Here is a 12,735-nt window from a genome sequence, read left to right on the forward strand (position 1 = left end):
GTCTCTGGGAGGCAGAGGAGACCAAGATCTTCACTGGCAGAGAAGGGAGGCAGGAGCCCATCAAACCTGCGCTGTCCTGTCTGTTACCAGCAGCACAGGAAAACCTCAGAGAAGGGCTGTCTTTGGCTGGGAAGGCAGGACATCAGGCAGAGCTTGCAAGGAAGGAAAAATGATTGTGCAGAACAGAAATAAGTTTTAGAGATCAAGAAGTGTAAAGGCTTTTGACCAATTCTTCCCTGGATATGAAAATCTACCTACAAATTACAAGCAAAGAAGTGAGATCACTCAGTACTGCTGCTGAAAAAAACAACAAAATTGTCCAGGTATGTTCTGAAAATTACCTGATGACTTTTGCCACAGCTTTCAGTAAGGATGAGGAACCCAAGAAGTCCAGAATTTTAAAGGAATTGACACATGAAATCTCACAGCAGTAATAAAGCTTTTAAGTAAGTCAGCCAAAATAACATTGGGGCAGAGACCACCAAACACAGTCTCTTTTGTAGGATGGGGGCAGAAATGGAAGAGTCTGGCCAGTAAAAGCTCTACCATGCTTGGATCTGAAAAATGTGTAGTCTCACATCACATCTGAGTAACATTAAATGGGAGGGAATAACTAGAAAGGCAGAGGTTGAGTGATTCTCCACCTTACAGGACTGTTTTGCCTCACTGGCTTCTTTCACTAAGAAAATGGCTCTTCCAGTCAGGGTGTGGTATACACTGGTGTCAGTAAAAGGTCCTTTGGAGCACATTGTGAGTGGTGATGCACTTTGTACAGGCACTGGTGCTCACCAGGGCCATAGGCCCCTAGACTACCTTGCCAGGGAGCTGCCAGCAAGGAAGAGAGAAAACAGCACAAGTGTCACCTGCACTGCGCCACATGGTGACAGCACTCGTGGGGCTGAGACAGGCTGACAACCGTAGAGGTAGGGGAAAATACCAACTGAGTGTCATTGTTTCCTGGAAGAAGTGATAAAACCTGCGACTGTCTGGAAGAAGGGGACCATAAGCTTCTATAAGAGCCTAGAAGGTGGCCGATGGGGAGCTGAGGTGGGGAGAAGCATGAGAATCCTAAGCCAGCAGTATCCAAGGACCCAGAGAGGCTCACCAGGAGACACCTAAGTTCTCCACAGATAACAAACACTTCATCACAGCTTTGCCTACTGGTAGCTGGTATTGAGTTATTCTGGTACATCCCAGTGAACCTTCTGATTCCAGCCAGCTGCTTTGTGCCTGGTGATGTGGTTTGTCCCTCCCTTGAAGCCTCACCGGGATGCTAGGAGACATAGCTGCCCTTTTCTGGTGACCACGGCACCAGCTATGGATGGGAAGCATCACACCGAAGAGATGCGGTAAGCTGAGCTCCCTCCAGGCTTGATTTTGACTGCTCCTGGTTAACACTTGTAGTGATTGCCTTGACAGAGACAGTAGCAGTGTGTGGACAACACCTGGGAATGATGCGAAGTGCTGTGTTTTCTGTACAGTGGTGAAACTAATCTCAAGCCAGGAGCTGGATGACTTTGAAAGCTAAAGTACTAACGAGGACCATGACATGAAAATGATGGTGGCTGGGGATCAACGGGCTGAGTTTCCTAACAGGTCAGTGACAACTTGTAAGCAGCCACAAGAAAGGCAAAAGCAGTCCTTGGAAACTCAGGAGAAGTATTTAAGCTAAGATGTATACTGACTCTGCATGAGCAAGGAATTAATCTCAAAGGCTGGTTTATAAAGCGCAGACAGACAAAGCAGGAGTGCTCCTGAAGCTACTCTGAGATATAGCCTAGAAAGGGGGAAGGGGAAATGTGTTTGCCCGAGTCAGCGATTTAAGGCACTAACAGCAGGACCTTTGAGCTTGGTGATCAACTTGTCTGAGCTCTTCCTGTAAACGGTTGCAGTGGACAGCCAAGGAGGGGCCCCTGTCCAACAGGCGCTTGCAGCCGCAGAGCAGCCAAAGAGCAGGAGGTCACAGGGTCACGGTGCCACTTTTTCTCAGAATTGCTGTCTAATGAGGAGAGAATTACAGTGATTCAGAGTGAAACGCAGTTATAATAATCCCAAAACTGTCTGCACGCCGCAGCCCTCCCCTCTGCCAAGGCTCTGTGAATGGGTCTGGGGTTCCGCTGGGGCTGCTCAGTCCTGCTCAGCAGGCAGCAGCTCCTGCTTCAGACCCAGCAGGAGCAGCAGCCTAGAAGGCAGAGAGAAGACCTCCGGACCCTCCAGGGCAATGAGTCCCCTCCAAGCAATGTGCTCAGCCTGTTGGATGAGTAAGGTCAACGGGCATTGCCCAGTGAAACATCAGGCACTGCAAAGTAAATCAAAGGAAAAACCCAAAGCCGTTCCACCGCTGGAGGGACTGCTGCAGGGCCACACGGCAGACGAGCATCTCACCTCGCTGCAGGCCTGCTGCAGGCTCCTCAGGCAGTCAAGGGGTGGTGACAGAGGAAGCTCAACCCCGGGGAAATGTGTTGAGGAGGGGTGGGGGTGCTTCCTCCACCAGCATTGCTGCTGTTACAGCCACCAGTAAATGGTCATCACAGGACACCTCCTGGTTGCATGCCAGAAGCACCACTAGAAGGGCTCTTCACACCTGCACATCACACCGTAGCTGGTCTAGAGGAACATTCACTCTCTTCAAGGACACCGAGCAAGGTAATTCTTCCTGGCTATTTGATGATGTGGTTACTTGGGCTCTGCAAGACACTGCCTTTCCCCAGCCATGGTGGTACACCAAAATGGTGGTGGAGAAACAGAGAGGACTGGAGCCTGTGTGTTTTCAAAGGCTCATTTCGATACTGGCCGTATTAGAGATGTTTTGGATGCTTAAGGGCTGTCTCAGCCTTTGCTAGATCTCTCTGTTGTCTGTGTTTATTTACCCTTATATCTTAACTTGTTCCTCATGTCCAAAGCACAGAGCTGCTGCAAGTATCGGCTGTAGCACACTCCCTCACCTCCAAACAGGTCTCTTGGCATGATTCCTCAGCAGCATGATTTTCGGAGCTGGCCAAGAGCTGCAGATGCACATAGATGCTGTAGCACTGCCCTATGGTTTGCTCGCTCAAGATGCTGTCAAGCCCTGGGAACCTGCATCCGTGGAGGCATGTTCCCCTTGCAGGAAAATCCCCAGACATCTCAGACCTCCAGGTCTTTTCTGTCCGTGAACAGCTGCACCTGGAAAATACTCCTGCATTAACTCCTCCAAAGCAAACAGCAATATTGCTCTTAGATCCAGAGTGATAAAACTACCCACCAGACGAGCTACAGCTCATATCTCTGTTTCACTCGGCTGCTGATTTCTTGCTGTGGAATTGGTGGGGGTTTTGTCTTGGGACTGCGGCAGATTGCTCTGATACTTCCAAGACAAAGACCAGCTTTCACGATTCTTGGAAGGCAGAGTCTACCTTCTAAAAGGCTGCATCTTCTTTTGCAGGGACCGTGCCTCTTAACACCCCCACAATGAACCTCAGCAGCTGCAGTATCACAGCCTACGAAAGCTTTCCACTTGTCCAGCTGTGTGTTTACATCCCCGTTTTGCTTTTGGGCTTGTTGCTGAACATGTTGGCGCTGTGGGTGTTCTGCTGGAAACTTGGCAAATGGACAGAAACGAGAGTGTACATGGTCAACTTGGCCGTGGCTGACTGCTTGCTGCTCTTTACTTTGCCTTTTAAAACTTTATCCCACTTCCATCAGCTGAAGGTAGGTAAATGGTGCCTGGTTCTGGAAGGTGGTTATTTCATAAACCGCTTAATGAGCATCGGAATCATCACCGTCGTAGCAGCCGATAGGTACCTTGCAATCAAGTACCCTTTGAAAGCCAAGGTGCTGAGGTCGCCACTGAAGGCTGCTTTTGCCTCTGGGTTTCTCTGGATAGTCATCACCTGCGTTCTATGCCTCATTAAAAAGTTTGAGGAGCGAGAACAAGATGAACTTTGCTTTGAAAAATCTTCCGTTAGACCCTCAGTGGTCACCCTGTGTGCTATTATTGTAGGGTTTTTCATACCGCTGATCATCCTGAGTTATTGCTCCATACAAGTCATCGCAGAACTCTTGAGAAAGAAGAATGAAGACCATCACCAGAAAAAGTTAATCAGGAAGGCCGTCTACATCGTATCTGCCAACATGGCCGTGTTCATCATATGCTTTTTACCTCTTTACCTCGGGCATCTCCTTCGCTTTATAATGGACTCCTTCAGCTCCAACTGCTCTGCAATACAGGGGGTTAATAATTTCGTCCACCTTGCCTCGGTCCTCGCAAACACAAACTGCTGCCTGGATGCTATCTGTTACTACTTTGTCAACAAGGAATTTAAGGAAGCGTCTCCCAAGCTAGCGAAGTCCAAATCTGAATCCAGTGGAGAAGCTGAAATTTAGCTCCCCTGCTTAACACATCAGTGCAAAACACACGCAGCACACGTTTTATACTTGCTGTGTTCAAGTTTAAGCGGGACCCAACAGCACGATTTCGCACTTTCTTTTTGTGCGAGTAGGAAGGATGCAGACGCATGAACATTAGCCCTGGTTTATTCAACCACAGTGGTCCAGATCCTGATATAACACCCTCGGTTGCCACTGATAATTGCTGTCTTATGCAAATTTGAGTAAAATGACAGCATCCCCCTGCAAAAGCTGTCTTTCATTTTCCCAGAAAATCCAGAACAAGTACAGCTAATGGTAAACAGGATTTTTTTTGTCCCTTGCACCCACCTTGAATCAGTTTTTATGCAGCTGTAGCTGTGACAAATAATCCGGTTATTCCACATATCAAAAAAGGGAAAAAAGTCAAAGTGAAACCACTGCAGAAAAAGAAAGATGTTTTTAATTCACAAACATCTTGAGTTTTAGGTGGCGGTAATGCACAACCACAGCAGAAGAGGCAGACATATCCTGGTTCAGACAATTTTACAGCGGCAGTCATACTACACAACAGCTACAAAACAGTCATCAGTTGCAATACAAGGTCAGAAGAAATTGAAATTGCTTGTACTGGGGAAAAACTTTACATCAAAAGCATTTGAGTCAAATGGCATTAAAATTACTGTCCGAGGAGTTGGGACAGGGCAGTGGGAATAAGGACCCTATATTAGAATAATAATAATGTAAAGGACTGTCTAAAGAAAGTGGCAACCATCTGTTCCAAAGAACCCATCACAAATAAAGTCGTGTTACTGGCACAGAGCTCAGTCTCTTAATGGGTTAAATGGAGAAGGTGGGAGATCCAGCGGTACAGGACCTGCTCTGCTGTCTGTTCCCACGAGAGACAGCTCATCTCCCCGCGGCCCATCACTGAGCTGCAGCAGACTGGGATTTCCAAGGCAGAGTGGTGCATGTCGCCCTGCGATGCATTTCCCACGAACAGCTAAGCAGGTAGAATGGCTCGCTGGCCTCAGGCCACATGGCCCTGGGTGGGACGTACCAGGCACACACACCTCCACCCATGCCTCCCAACCCATCTGCCTGCATGTGCTGGGCCAAACCCTGCCGCCACCCAAGCAGCCTTACAGCCCCCACACCCTTTGCATCTCCTCCTACTCAAAGCACATGCCAAAAGGAGGACGCCCCGCGAGGAGAGACCCTGCTGCAGACAATCGCTGAGCAGAGCTCTCCATCCACCCAGGCAGTGCCCAGCAAAGCCCACGTCACCTGCACAGGACAGTAGTAAAGCCTTGACAGCTTCCCGAGGGGTTGCAGGCTTCTCGCCATGCTCACCAGAGATTCAGATAGAAATGGGAATACCTGCTTCGTCAACACCAAAATCCAAGAGCAGGATCTCGCTTTCGCTCACTGCACAATGGGGAGGGGCAGTAGGAGAGGCTGTGGCTGCAAAAAAGACCTGTTAAGGAGGTTGGTTTCTCCCCTTTTCTACCCTGCATTTGCTTTGAAAAGATCAAAGCTGCAAGGCGTGTCACGGTACCTGCAGAGAGGGACTTTTTACAAGGGCTTGTAGTGACAGGACAAGGGGCAGTGGCTTTTAACTGAAAGAAGGGAGATTTAGATTAGATATTAGGAATTTCTTCACTGTCGGTGGTGAGACACGTTCAAGCTTCTCTCTAACTTTCACGCTGTTGCTCTCAGAGGTCTGGTAACTTCTCACACCATTTTTCTTGCTTGGGGCTTTCCGTTTGCTGTTGCTGTCACACTTCAAATGAACCTGGCTGCTAAGTACCGAACAGGGCAGCTGACCGAAAAATGAGAGTTCAGATGAATGTCAAGTGTGGGGGGGAAAGTGTGGAAGCTGTCACTGAAAAACTGTGACATATTTCACAGATGCTTTCATCAAAGACAGAAAAAGAAGGCACTGCTGGGGAAGTGAAAATCAGGGTGGCTCATCACCGTTAGCTTCAGATAGAAGCATTCTGCTGTGTCTCAGTTTCTAAACGAAGGCTCAGAAGCATCACCAGGTCACTCCAAGGGGATGAGCTGTCCCATGTGGACACTGCATGCACCAGCTGGGGACAGCATCTGACACCATGCTCTCCTCATCTTCAAAGGCACTAAAAGGCTGCAGCATCGGTAACTACCCTCCAGAAACCCCTGCAGCAATCTGCCAGCGCTTTTACTGACTCCAAAACTCCCATTTCACTTCTGCCTTCTGACATTTTTCTACCAAGATGAACACTTCATACTTCTGCCTTTCTGGCCCTTGGTTTTCCAGCCAGGGTCCCAGGTTTGCTGTGGTAAAAATATAGCACTGATATTTCAAGCCTGACTTTCATCAGCTGCAAAATTGCAAGAGCTCATCTGTAGGTCTTGCCCTTGGTGGGTGCCACTGCCCGCAGTCACTTGTTTAACCCTTGCCCTACGTTGCATTACATTTCCACCAGAAGTCGCACTGTGCTGACCAGGGACTGGAGGACCAGCTTTTCTCAGTGCCCTACACAGACTCTGCATCATGTCTTCACCACAGAGACACCACGTTTCAGAGGGGTGGGACACCATTCACACATCCCCATGTGGGTCACACAGCTCCGCCATGTTGCTGCAGCTATTTCATGACCTCCTTAAGTTAACACATTTACACTTCCGCCTGTCACAAAGGTTGTTCGGTAATTTCTGCTCAGGAGAGCGGAAGGAAGGGGGCTGCATAATCTAGTCTGCCTGGGGCAGGGTGGGGCAGGGCAGGGCAGGGCAGTCAGAAGAAGGTGAGGAGTAATCTTGGGGCTGGAAGGAAGATATTTTTGTTTAGGGTATAATTTAATGAGATCTTTTTCTGCTGCTCACTGCCTTTCCTTGCTATTATTCTAGTGAAAGGAAGTATGCGGCTGATGTTCAATACTTTCCCCAAAGGCAAATTGAGTAATTGTAGAAACACAGCATGGTTTGGGTTGGAAGGACCTTAAAGATCATCTTGTTCCAATCCCCTGCCACCTTCCTCTAGACCAGGTTGCTTAAATGCCCATCCAACCTGGCCTTGGCCTCTTCCACGGAGGGGGCACCCACAACCTCTCTGCACAACCTGTGTCTCACCACCCTCACAGTGAAGAACTTCTTCCTAATATCTAATCTAAATCTTCCCTTTTTCAGTTTAGAACCATTAACCCTTGTCCTATCACCACACACACTCCCTGGAAAAAGTCACCACAGGGGCCCTATCGGACCCCTTTAAATGCTGGAAGGCTGCTACAAGGTGTCTCCAGAACCTTCTCTTCTCCAGGCTGAACAATCCCAGCTCTCTCAGCCTGTTCTTACAGGGGAGGTGCTCCAGCCCCCAATCAGCTTCATGACCTCCTCTGGACCTGCCCAAGTAGGTACATGTCAGTCTTATGCTGGGGTCTGCAGAGCTGGACACAGCGCTGCAGGTGAGGTCTCACCAGAGCAAAGCAGAGGGGGAGAATCACCTTCCTTGATCTGCGGCCACACTTGTCTAGATCCACCATCATGATTTGACAATCATAATGAAATAAGCCCTTTATTTTATCACTGAAGCTGCTTCCTTTCATGTTCTGGGCACTGATCACGTCAAACCTGGTGGCATTTAACATGCCCTGAGGGGCTGGCTCTCAGTCCCCGCTGCTGAGCAGCCCCAGGTGACCCGCAGGGCCACCCTGCGCCCAGGGGCCGGGGGGGGAAGAGCCAGGTCTGTGCCTGAAAGGATTGCACCCACCAGCTGCGACCCTTCATCAAACATGCCCTGAGGGGCTGGCTCCCAGTCCCCGCTGCTGGGCAGCTCCAGGTGACCCGCAGGGACACCCTGTGCCCAGGGGCCGGGGGGCAGAGCCAGGTCTGTGCCTGAAAAGATTGCACCCACCAGCTGCGACCCTTCATCATCTTTGCTCTCTGCCACTGCGGTGATACATTTTCATCTCAAGTGACACAGCTGTACCCACAGTGGTTTAGCAGTGTTAGAGAGGGGGTGGGTTCTGTTTTAAAGAAACAGAACTCCGAAAAATTTCAAAGATGCAGTAAACTGCAATGATGAAATATATATCTGACTTTAATAACATATCTGGAGCTTTTCTCTTTCACTGGCTGGACCTAAGTGGTGGGTTTTGTCCCTTTGGGAAGAGCAGGTGCTATTTTCAGTAGGCAGAGAGTGGCAAGGGGGGATCTTGCCTCCTGGAGGGATGGTGGTCTGCAGCAGTTCCAGTTCTGCAGGAAGGGACAGAGGAGCTCAAACACAACAGCACTCCTCTAGGGGTGCATGTTTGGGGGGCTTTACAATTCTTTTGCTCTCACCTCTCACATCAGGGACCTCAGAGGTATTTCAGTCCCAGCAGGGAGGTGTCAGGAGAGGCAGATACTTGACCAACTTCCCCACTAGGTAAAGCACAATCTAGGAAATGGAAGCCTTGCCAAAAGTTTCCCTGGAGACAATGCACTCCCCTGCACCCAAGTGCCCGCCTCCCACTGGGCGCCCAGAGCAGGGGCACCCCAGCATTCACGTCCCTGGACACCCACTGCCTTCCCCCAGCGAAGAGGTGGATCCCACCACCTGCCTGCGACAGAGATCCTCACCAGGCAGCAGCCCCCACTGGCTGTCAAAAAAATAAAGTTTTAAAAAAGACAAGAGTCTTCTTTTGGAGAGGAGAGCAGGGCAGAAAAATCACTTGCTTTCAAAAAGGGGTTTTCCAGATTTTGCATTTAAAGTCACGCCCCAGGTTCAGACTGTGCTGCTGGTGGCAATTTATAGCCGTGATCATTGTGAGACGGATTTGAGGTGACACCACTGAAGCCAGTTATGAACTCCAGCACATTTCTGGGGTTTGATTAATTCACGTAGGCTTTATTTTTTGCCCCAGGCTGATTTATTTCCACTCATATTTCAACATTTTTTCCTCTTCCTCATAAACACACAAACCCCTCACATCTTACTCTAGTTTCAGTTGTAAAAGTGATTGAAGGAGGAATTGCTTTTCTGTTTCCAGATAGGGCTGCGTAAGCCAGATGCTAAAAACCGTGCGTCACTTTGGGGCTTGGCCAAGTTTCTTCAGTTTCCAGCTGCTCAAAGGCACAGCACATCGGTCAACATACATGGAAGTGAGGATGTTTTTTCCTTTTTTTTTATTATCATCTTTTCCTGTAGATGACCCCAGAACAACTCAGCCTTTCCAACAGTCACAGGGACTCACTCTGGTGGCCAGAGCTGGCTGTTGCCACTCTGAGTTATCCTGACCAGTGCTGAGCATCCAGGCCCAGCATGGGCCAGTCACCCTCGCTCAGAGCGTTTTCTATTGCGTTATCAACTACAGCAAAAACGATCTTATAGAAAGCAAAAAACCCACCAAAACCTAGAAACAAGCAAACAAATAAACACAAGAAAGAAACTCTTTGCAAGAAATACCCAAGTCTGATCTGCCTCTTTAGAATTGAGACAAGAAATCAGACTGTCCTGGTGCTTGGCAAAGTCCCTGCTTACTGCCACAGCGTAACAAAACAGCCCCTGACTGAAGAAAGGCAGCCCAGAGAGGAAGGCGAGTGGCTAATAGACCCCAACCCTCAAGCCTTTTCCCCAAATGGAGTAATGATTATCCAGGGTCTGCTCCTCCCACCCATCCATGCGGGAGTGACAAACCCAGCAGGACAAAGTCCCCAGCCCTGAGGAGCAGGTCCCCTGCTCCCCTTTAGCAGCCCTCTCTGACACATTTTATTAGCAAGCTCCACAGACCACTTGACACCAATCTGCAAAATGTGGGAGCAACCATCCTTCAGCTTCCTCACCCGACCTTTTTCTTCTCCACCTTGTGCCAGAGTAGCCCACCTCTGATCAACTAGATCTGACTCCATAAATGGCCTGTACAAGGACAACAAACCCTGGATGGCAGTATCTTAGGGAAGGTCAATCAACCAGAAAGCTGCCATGAAAAAAAAAAAAGGAAGGAAGAAGAGTATATTTGAAGATTCATTTTAAGACAACAGCTAAAGAAAAAGTCTCCGTGAGTCATCCTACACTCCCAATTTGAGAAGAAACCCCGTGAACACAACCCTGAGTCTCTAATTAAAAAGTAACCACCACATCAGTCAGCCCAGAGGGAAAAATACTCCCTTTCTCTGCTTTCTTCCCAGTGCTGGTGAGAAAAAGTAGCAGAGTGATACGAAGAGTGTAAGGGGAATGGAAAGCAAGTGAGCATCTAGGAGAGACAGCGATGGAGAAGTGGCAGTGGCTGCGGCATGTGGGAGGGGAAACACAGAACTTCTGCGCAAGTTTAGTTCCTGATGCATTAGGCATGTAAAAACCAGAGAAATTAGGAATTTCTCACAACTAACACTTCTGAGCAGAGAGCATGGGCAGTTTCCTACATATCTTATTGTGCTTGTTGTTGTATCAACTGCTTTATTTTCATGAACTCCTGGTTCTAAGATGTTTCACAAGAACCAGTCGGTTTAGTAAACATTCTCCAGATGGCACTTCCAGATTTAAAGTTGGTTTGGTTTGGGGTTTTTTGGTTGGTTGGGTTTGGGGTGTTTTTTTCAAGACGGTGATTAATCTCTGTGCTAGGCTGCGTTTTCAAGTGTCTGACGGAGTTTTGTTCCCACACTTCTTTCTGGGACTTTTGAATCCAACTGTCTGCAGTTGCTGGTAGCCAGAGCTTCTTCCTTTGGCTCAGGTTTAACTCTGCTGCACAGCGTTAGCAATTTCTGCGAGCCCCTGGGCTCCCCCATCAGTACTGTAGGCAGCCAGAGCACCTTGTTTGGTGGCCAGCCCCGAGGTTCAGACAGCTCCCAGTGCTGTAAACCAGTGACCCCTGCTGACACCAGCCCTCCACGGGCTGCCAGCACCGAGACAGCCTCTGCCGCTGCACCCTTCGACCCCAAACGCTCACCCCAGCTCTAGCCTGGCTCTCCCACACATTTGCCTAAGAGCTCTTGTGCCCACATGCTCCCTCATGGGGTCTAGATCTGAGGGTATAGTCAAGCTGCTGCTCAAATTCTTGGTGAAAGCACCAAAACCAGGTGAAGGGGCAGCACCTAAGAGTGATGCTCTGACCACTTGCAAGTTTACTTGCCATGCAAGCAGCACGGGCTGGTTAAGCTCTCGATGTTACATTTCAGGACAACAAAGCAGATTCGCACAGTGTTTGTCATAAGTGATTCTCCTAAATGGTAAAAATTGAGCATTTCTTCTACTGTTAAGTAGATGCTCTTCCACATTAGGTAAAACACACTGGACTGCCGGAGTGACCTAGCCCACATTTAGCAGTAAGCCCCAGGGCTGACATCTGTATTAGCTGCAGCTGGATGGAATTTCTACCCTTTTCTTTTACAGCCCTAGTGACTTTGGCAGCGGAATAAATGTATTTTAAAATATTTAGACATTGTTTAGTCGAAGATGAAAATGGCATACAAATGATCTACCTTCTTTTGCCAGACAAAGCTCCATCAATGGATATTTTGTAATATCAGAATTAGCAGTGAAACTTAGAATACCCTCTAGTCCACTCCAGAAAATTACAACATAAAATAAGATACAAGATTGCTTACCTGAATTTCCAGCCAATAACCCAGAAAGAATGGCTTTAGTGAAGCTCACATCTGCCTACAGATGACACATGGCACAGAAGCATCTGAATAAAATTATATTAATTCTTTTCATTCTCTTCCCCCCCACCCCCACCCCCCCTTTTTTTTTGTAGCTCTCTTTTGCTGGGTTTCTTTTTATAGTGCAGTGATGTATGGGGGAACTCCCGACTTTCGGTCAGCTGTGGCCACTGATGAGATCAAGGAACAAATCGGTGCTAAATTAGGCATGGAGTGAAACAACCCAGTGATTGATGACCTGGTAAAGGGCAGCTGTCAACTTACAGAAAATAAGGAGGACTCCTACCACGGGAAGAGTATATGCAACTAGGGGATTCCATTGATTTGTACTCAAAGTGTGCAATCCGTTAGGGTCTTCTCTGACCCCCTGAATGCTAACAAACATGTAGCTGTCACATTATCCAAGGGGATTTCTATTTCACCTCAATTTTTCACATGTCAAAGCGCAGAAAAGGCAGGAAGAGACCATCTAATGAAAGGTCAGCTCAAGTATTCCTGTATTATAACCAGCAGAATTTTCTCAAACCTGATTTTAAATAACATCTCACAGCCAGGGGTATTTCTAGTTTCGTCTGTCTTTGGCATTAGAAGGGTTTGTTTTCATTTCCAGCTACAGCGTAAATCCATTATTTCTTTTTCCATCTGGAGCGGATATAGGAAACTATTTACTGCCTTCATAGCTACCAGATCCCTTTTTCAGATTTGCCCTCTGTCAAGTTCACCCATAGCTCACATTTGTGCTCACAACTACTCCTAGGTATGTGTAGA

The 12,735-nt window shown here is 48.2% G+C and overlaps 1 protein-coding gene across 1 annotated transcript; it reads left to right on the forward strand.

Moving 5' to 3' along the window:
• The first annotated feature begins 3,450 nt into the window (after window positions 1–3,450).
• On the forward strand, window positions 3,451–4,365 carry LOC104496563 (G-protein coupled receptor 35-like). Its single transcript, XM_010139696.1, has one exon. The coding sequence runs from the start codon at window positions 3,451–3,453 to the stop codon at window positions 4,363–4,365; it is 915 nt and encodes a 304-aa protein (XP_010137998.1).
• Window positions 4,366–12,735: the final 8,370 nt, after the last annotated feature.

The sequence above is a fragment of the Buceros rhinoceros genome, unplaced genomic scaffold (assembly GCF_000710305.1).
Source record: "Buceros rhinoceros silvestris isolate BGI_N320 unplaced genomic scaffold, ASM71030v1 scaffold7387, whole genome shotgun sequence".
Taxonomy (NCBI): Eukaryota; Metazoa; Chordata; class Aves; order Bucerotiformes; family Bucerotidae; genus Buceros; species Buceros rhinoceros.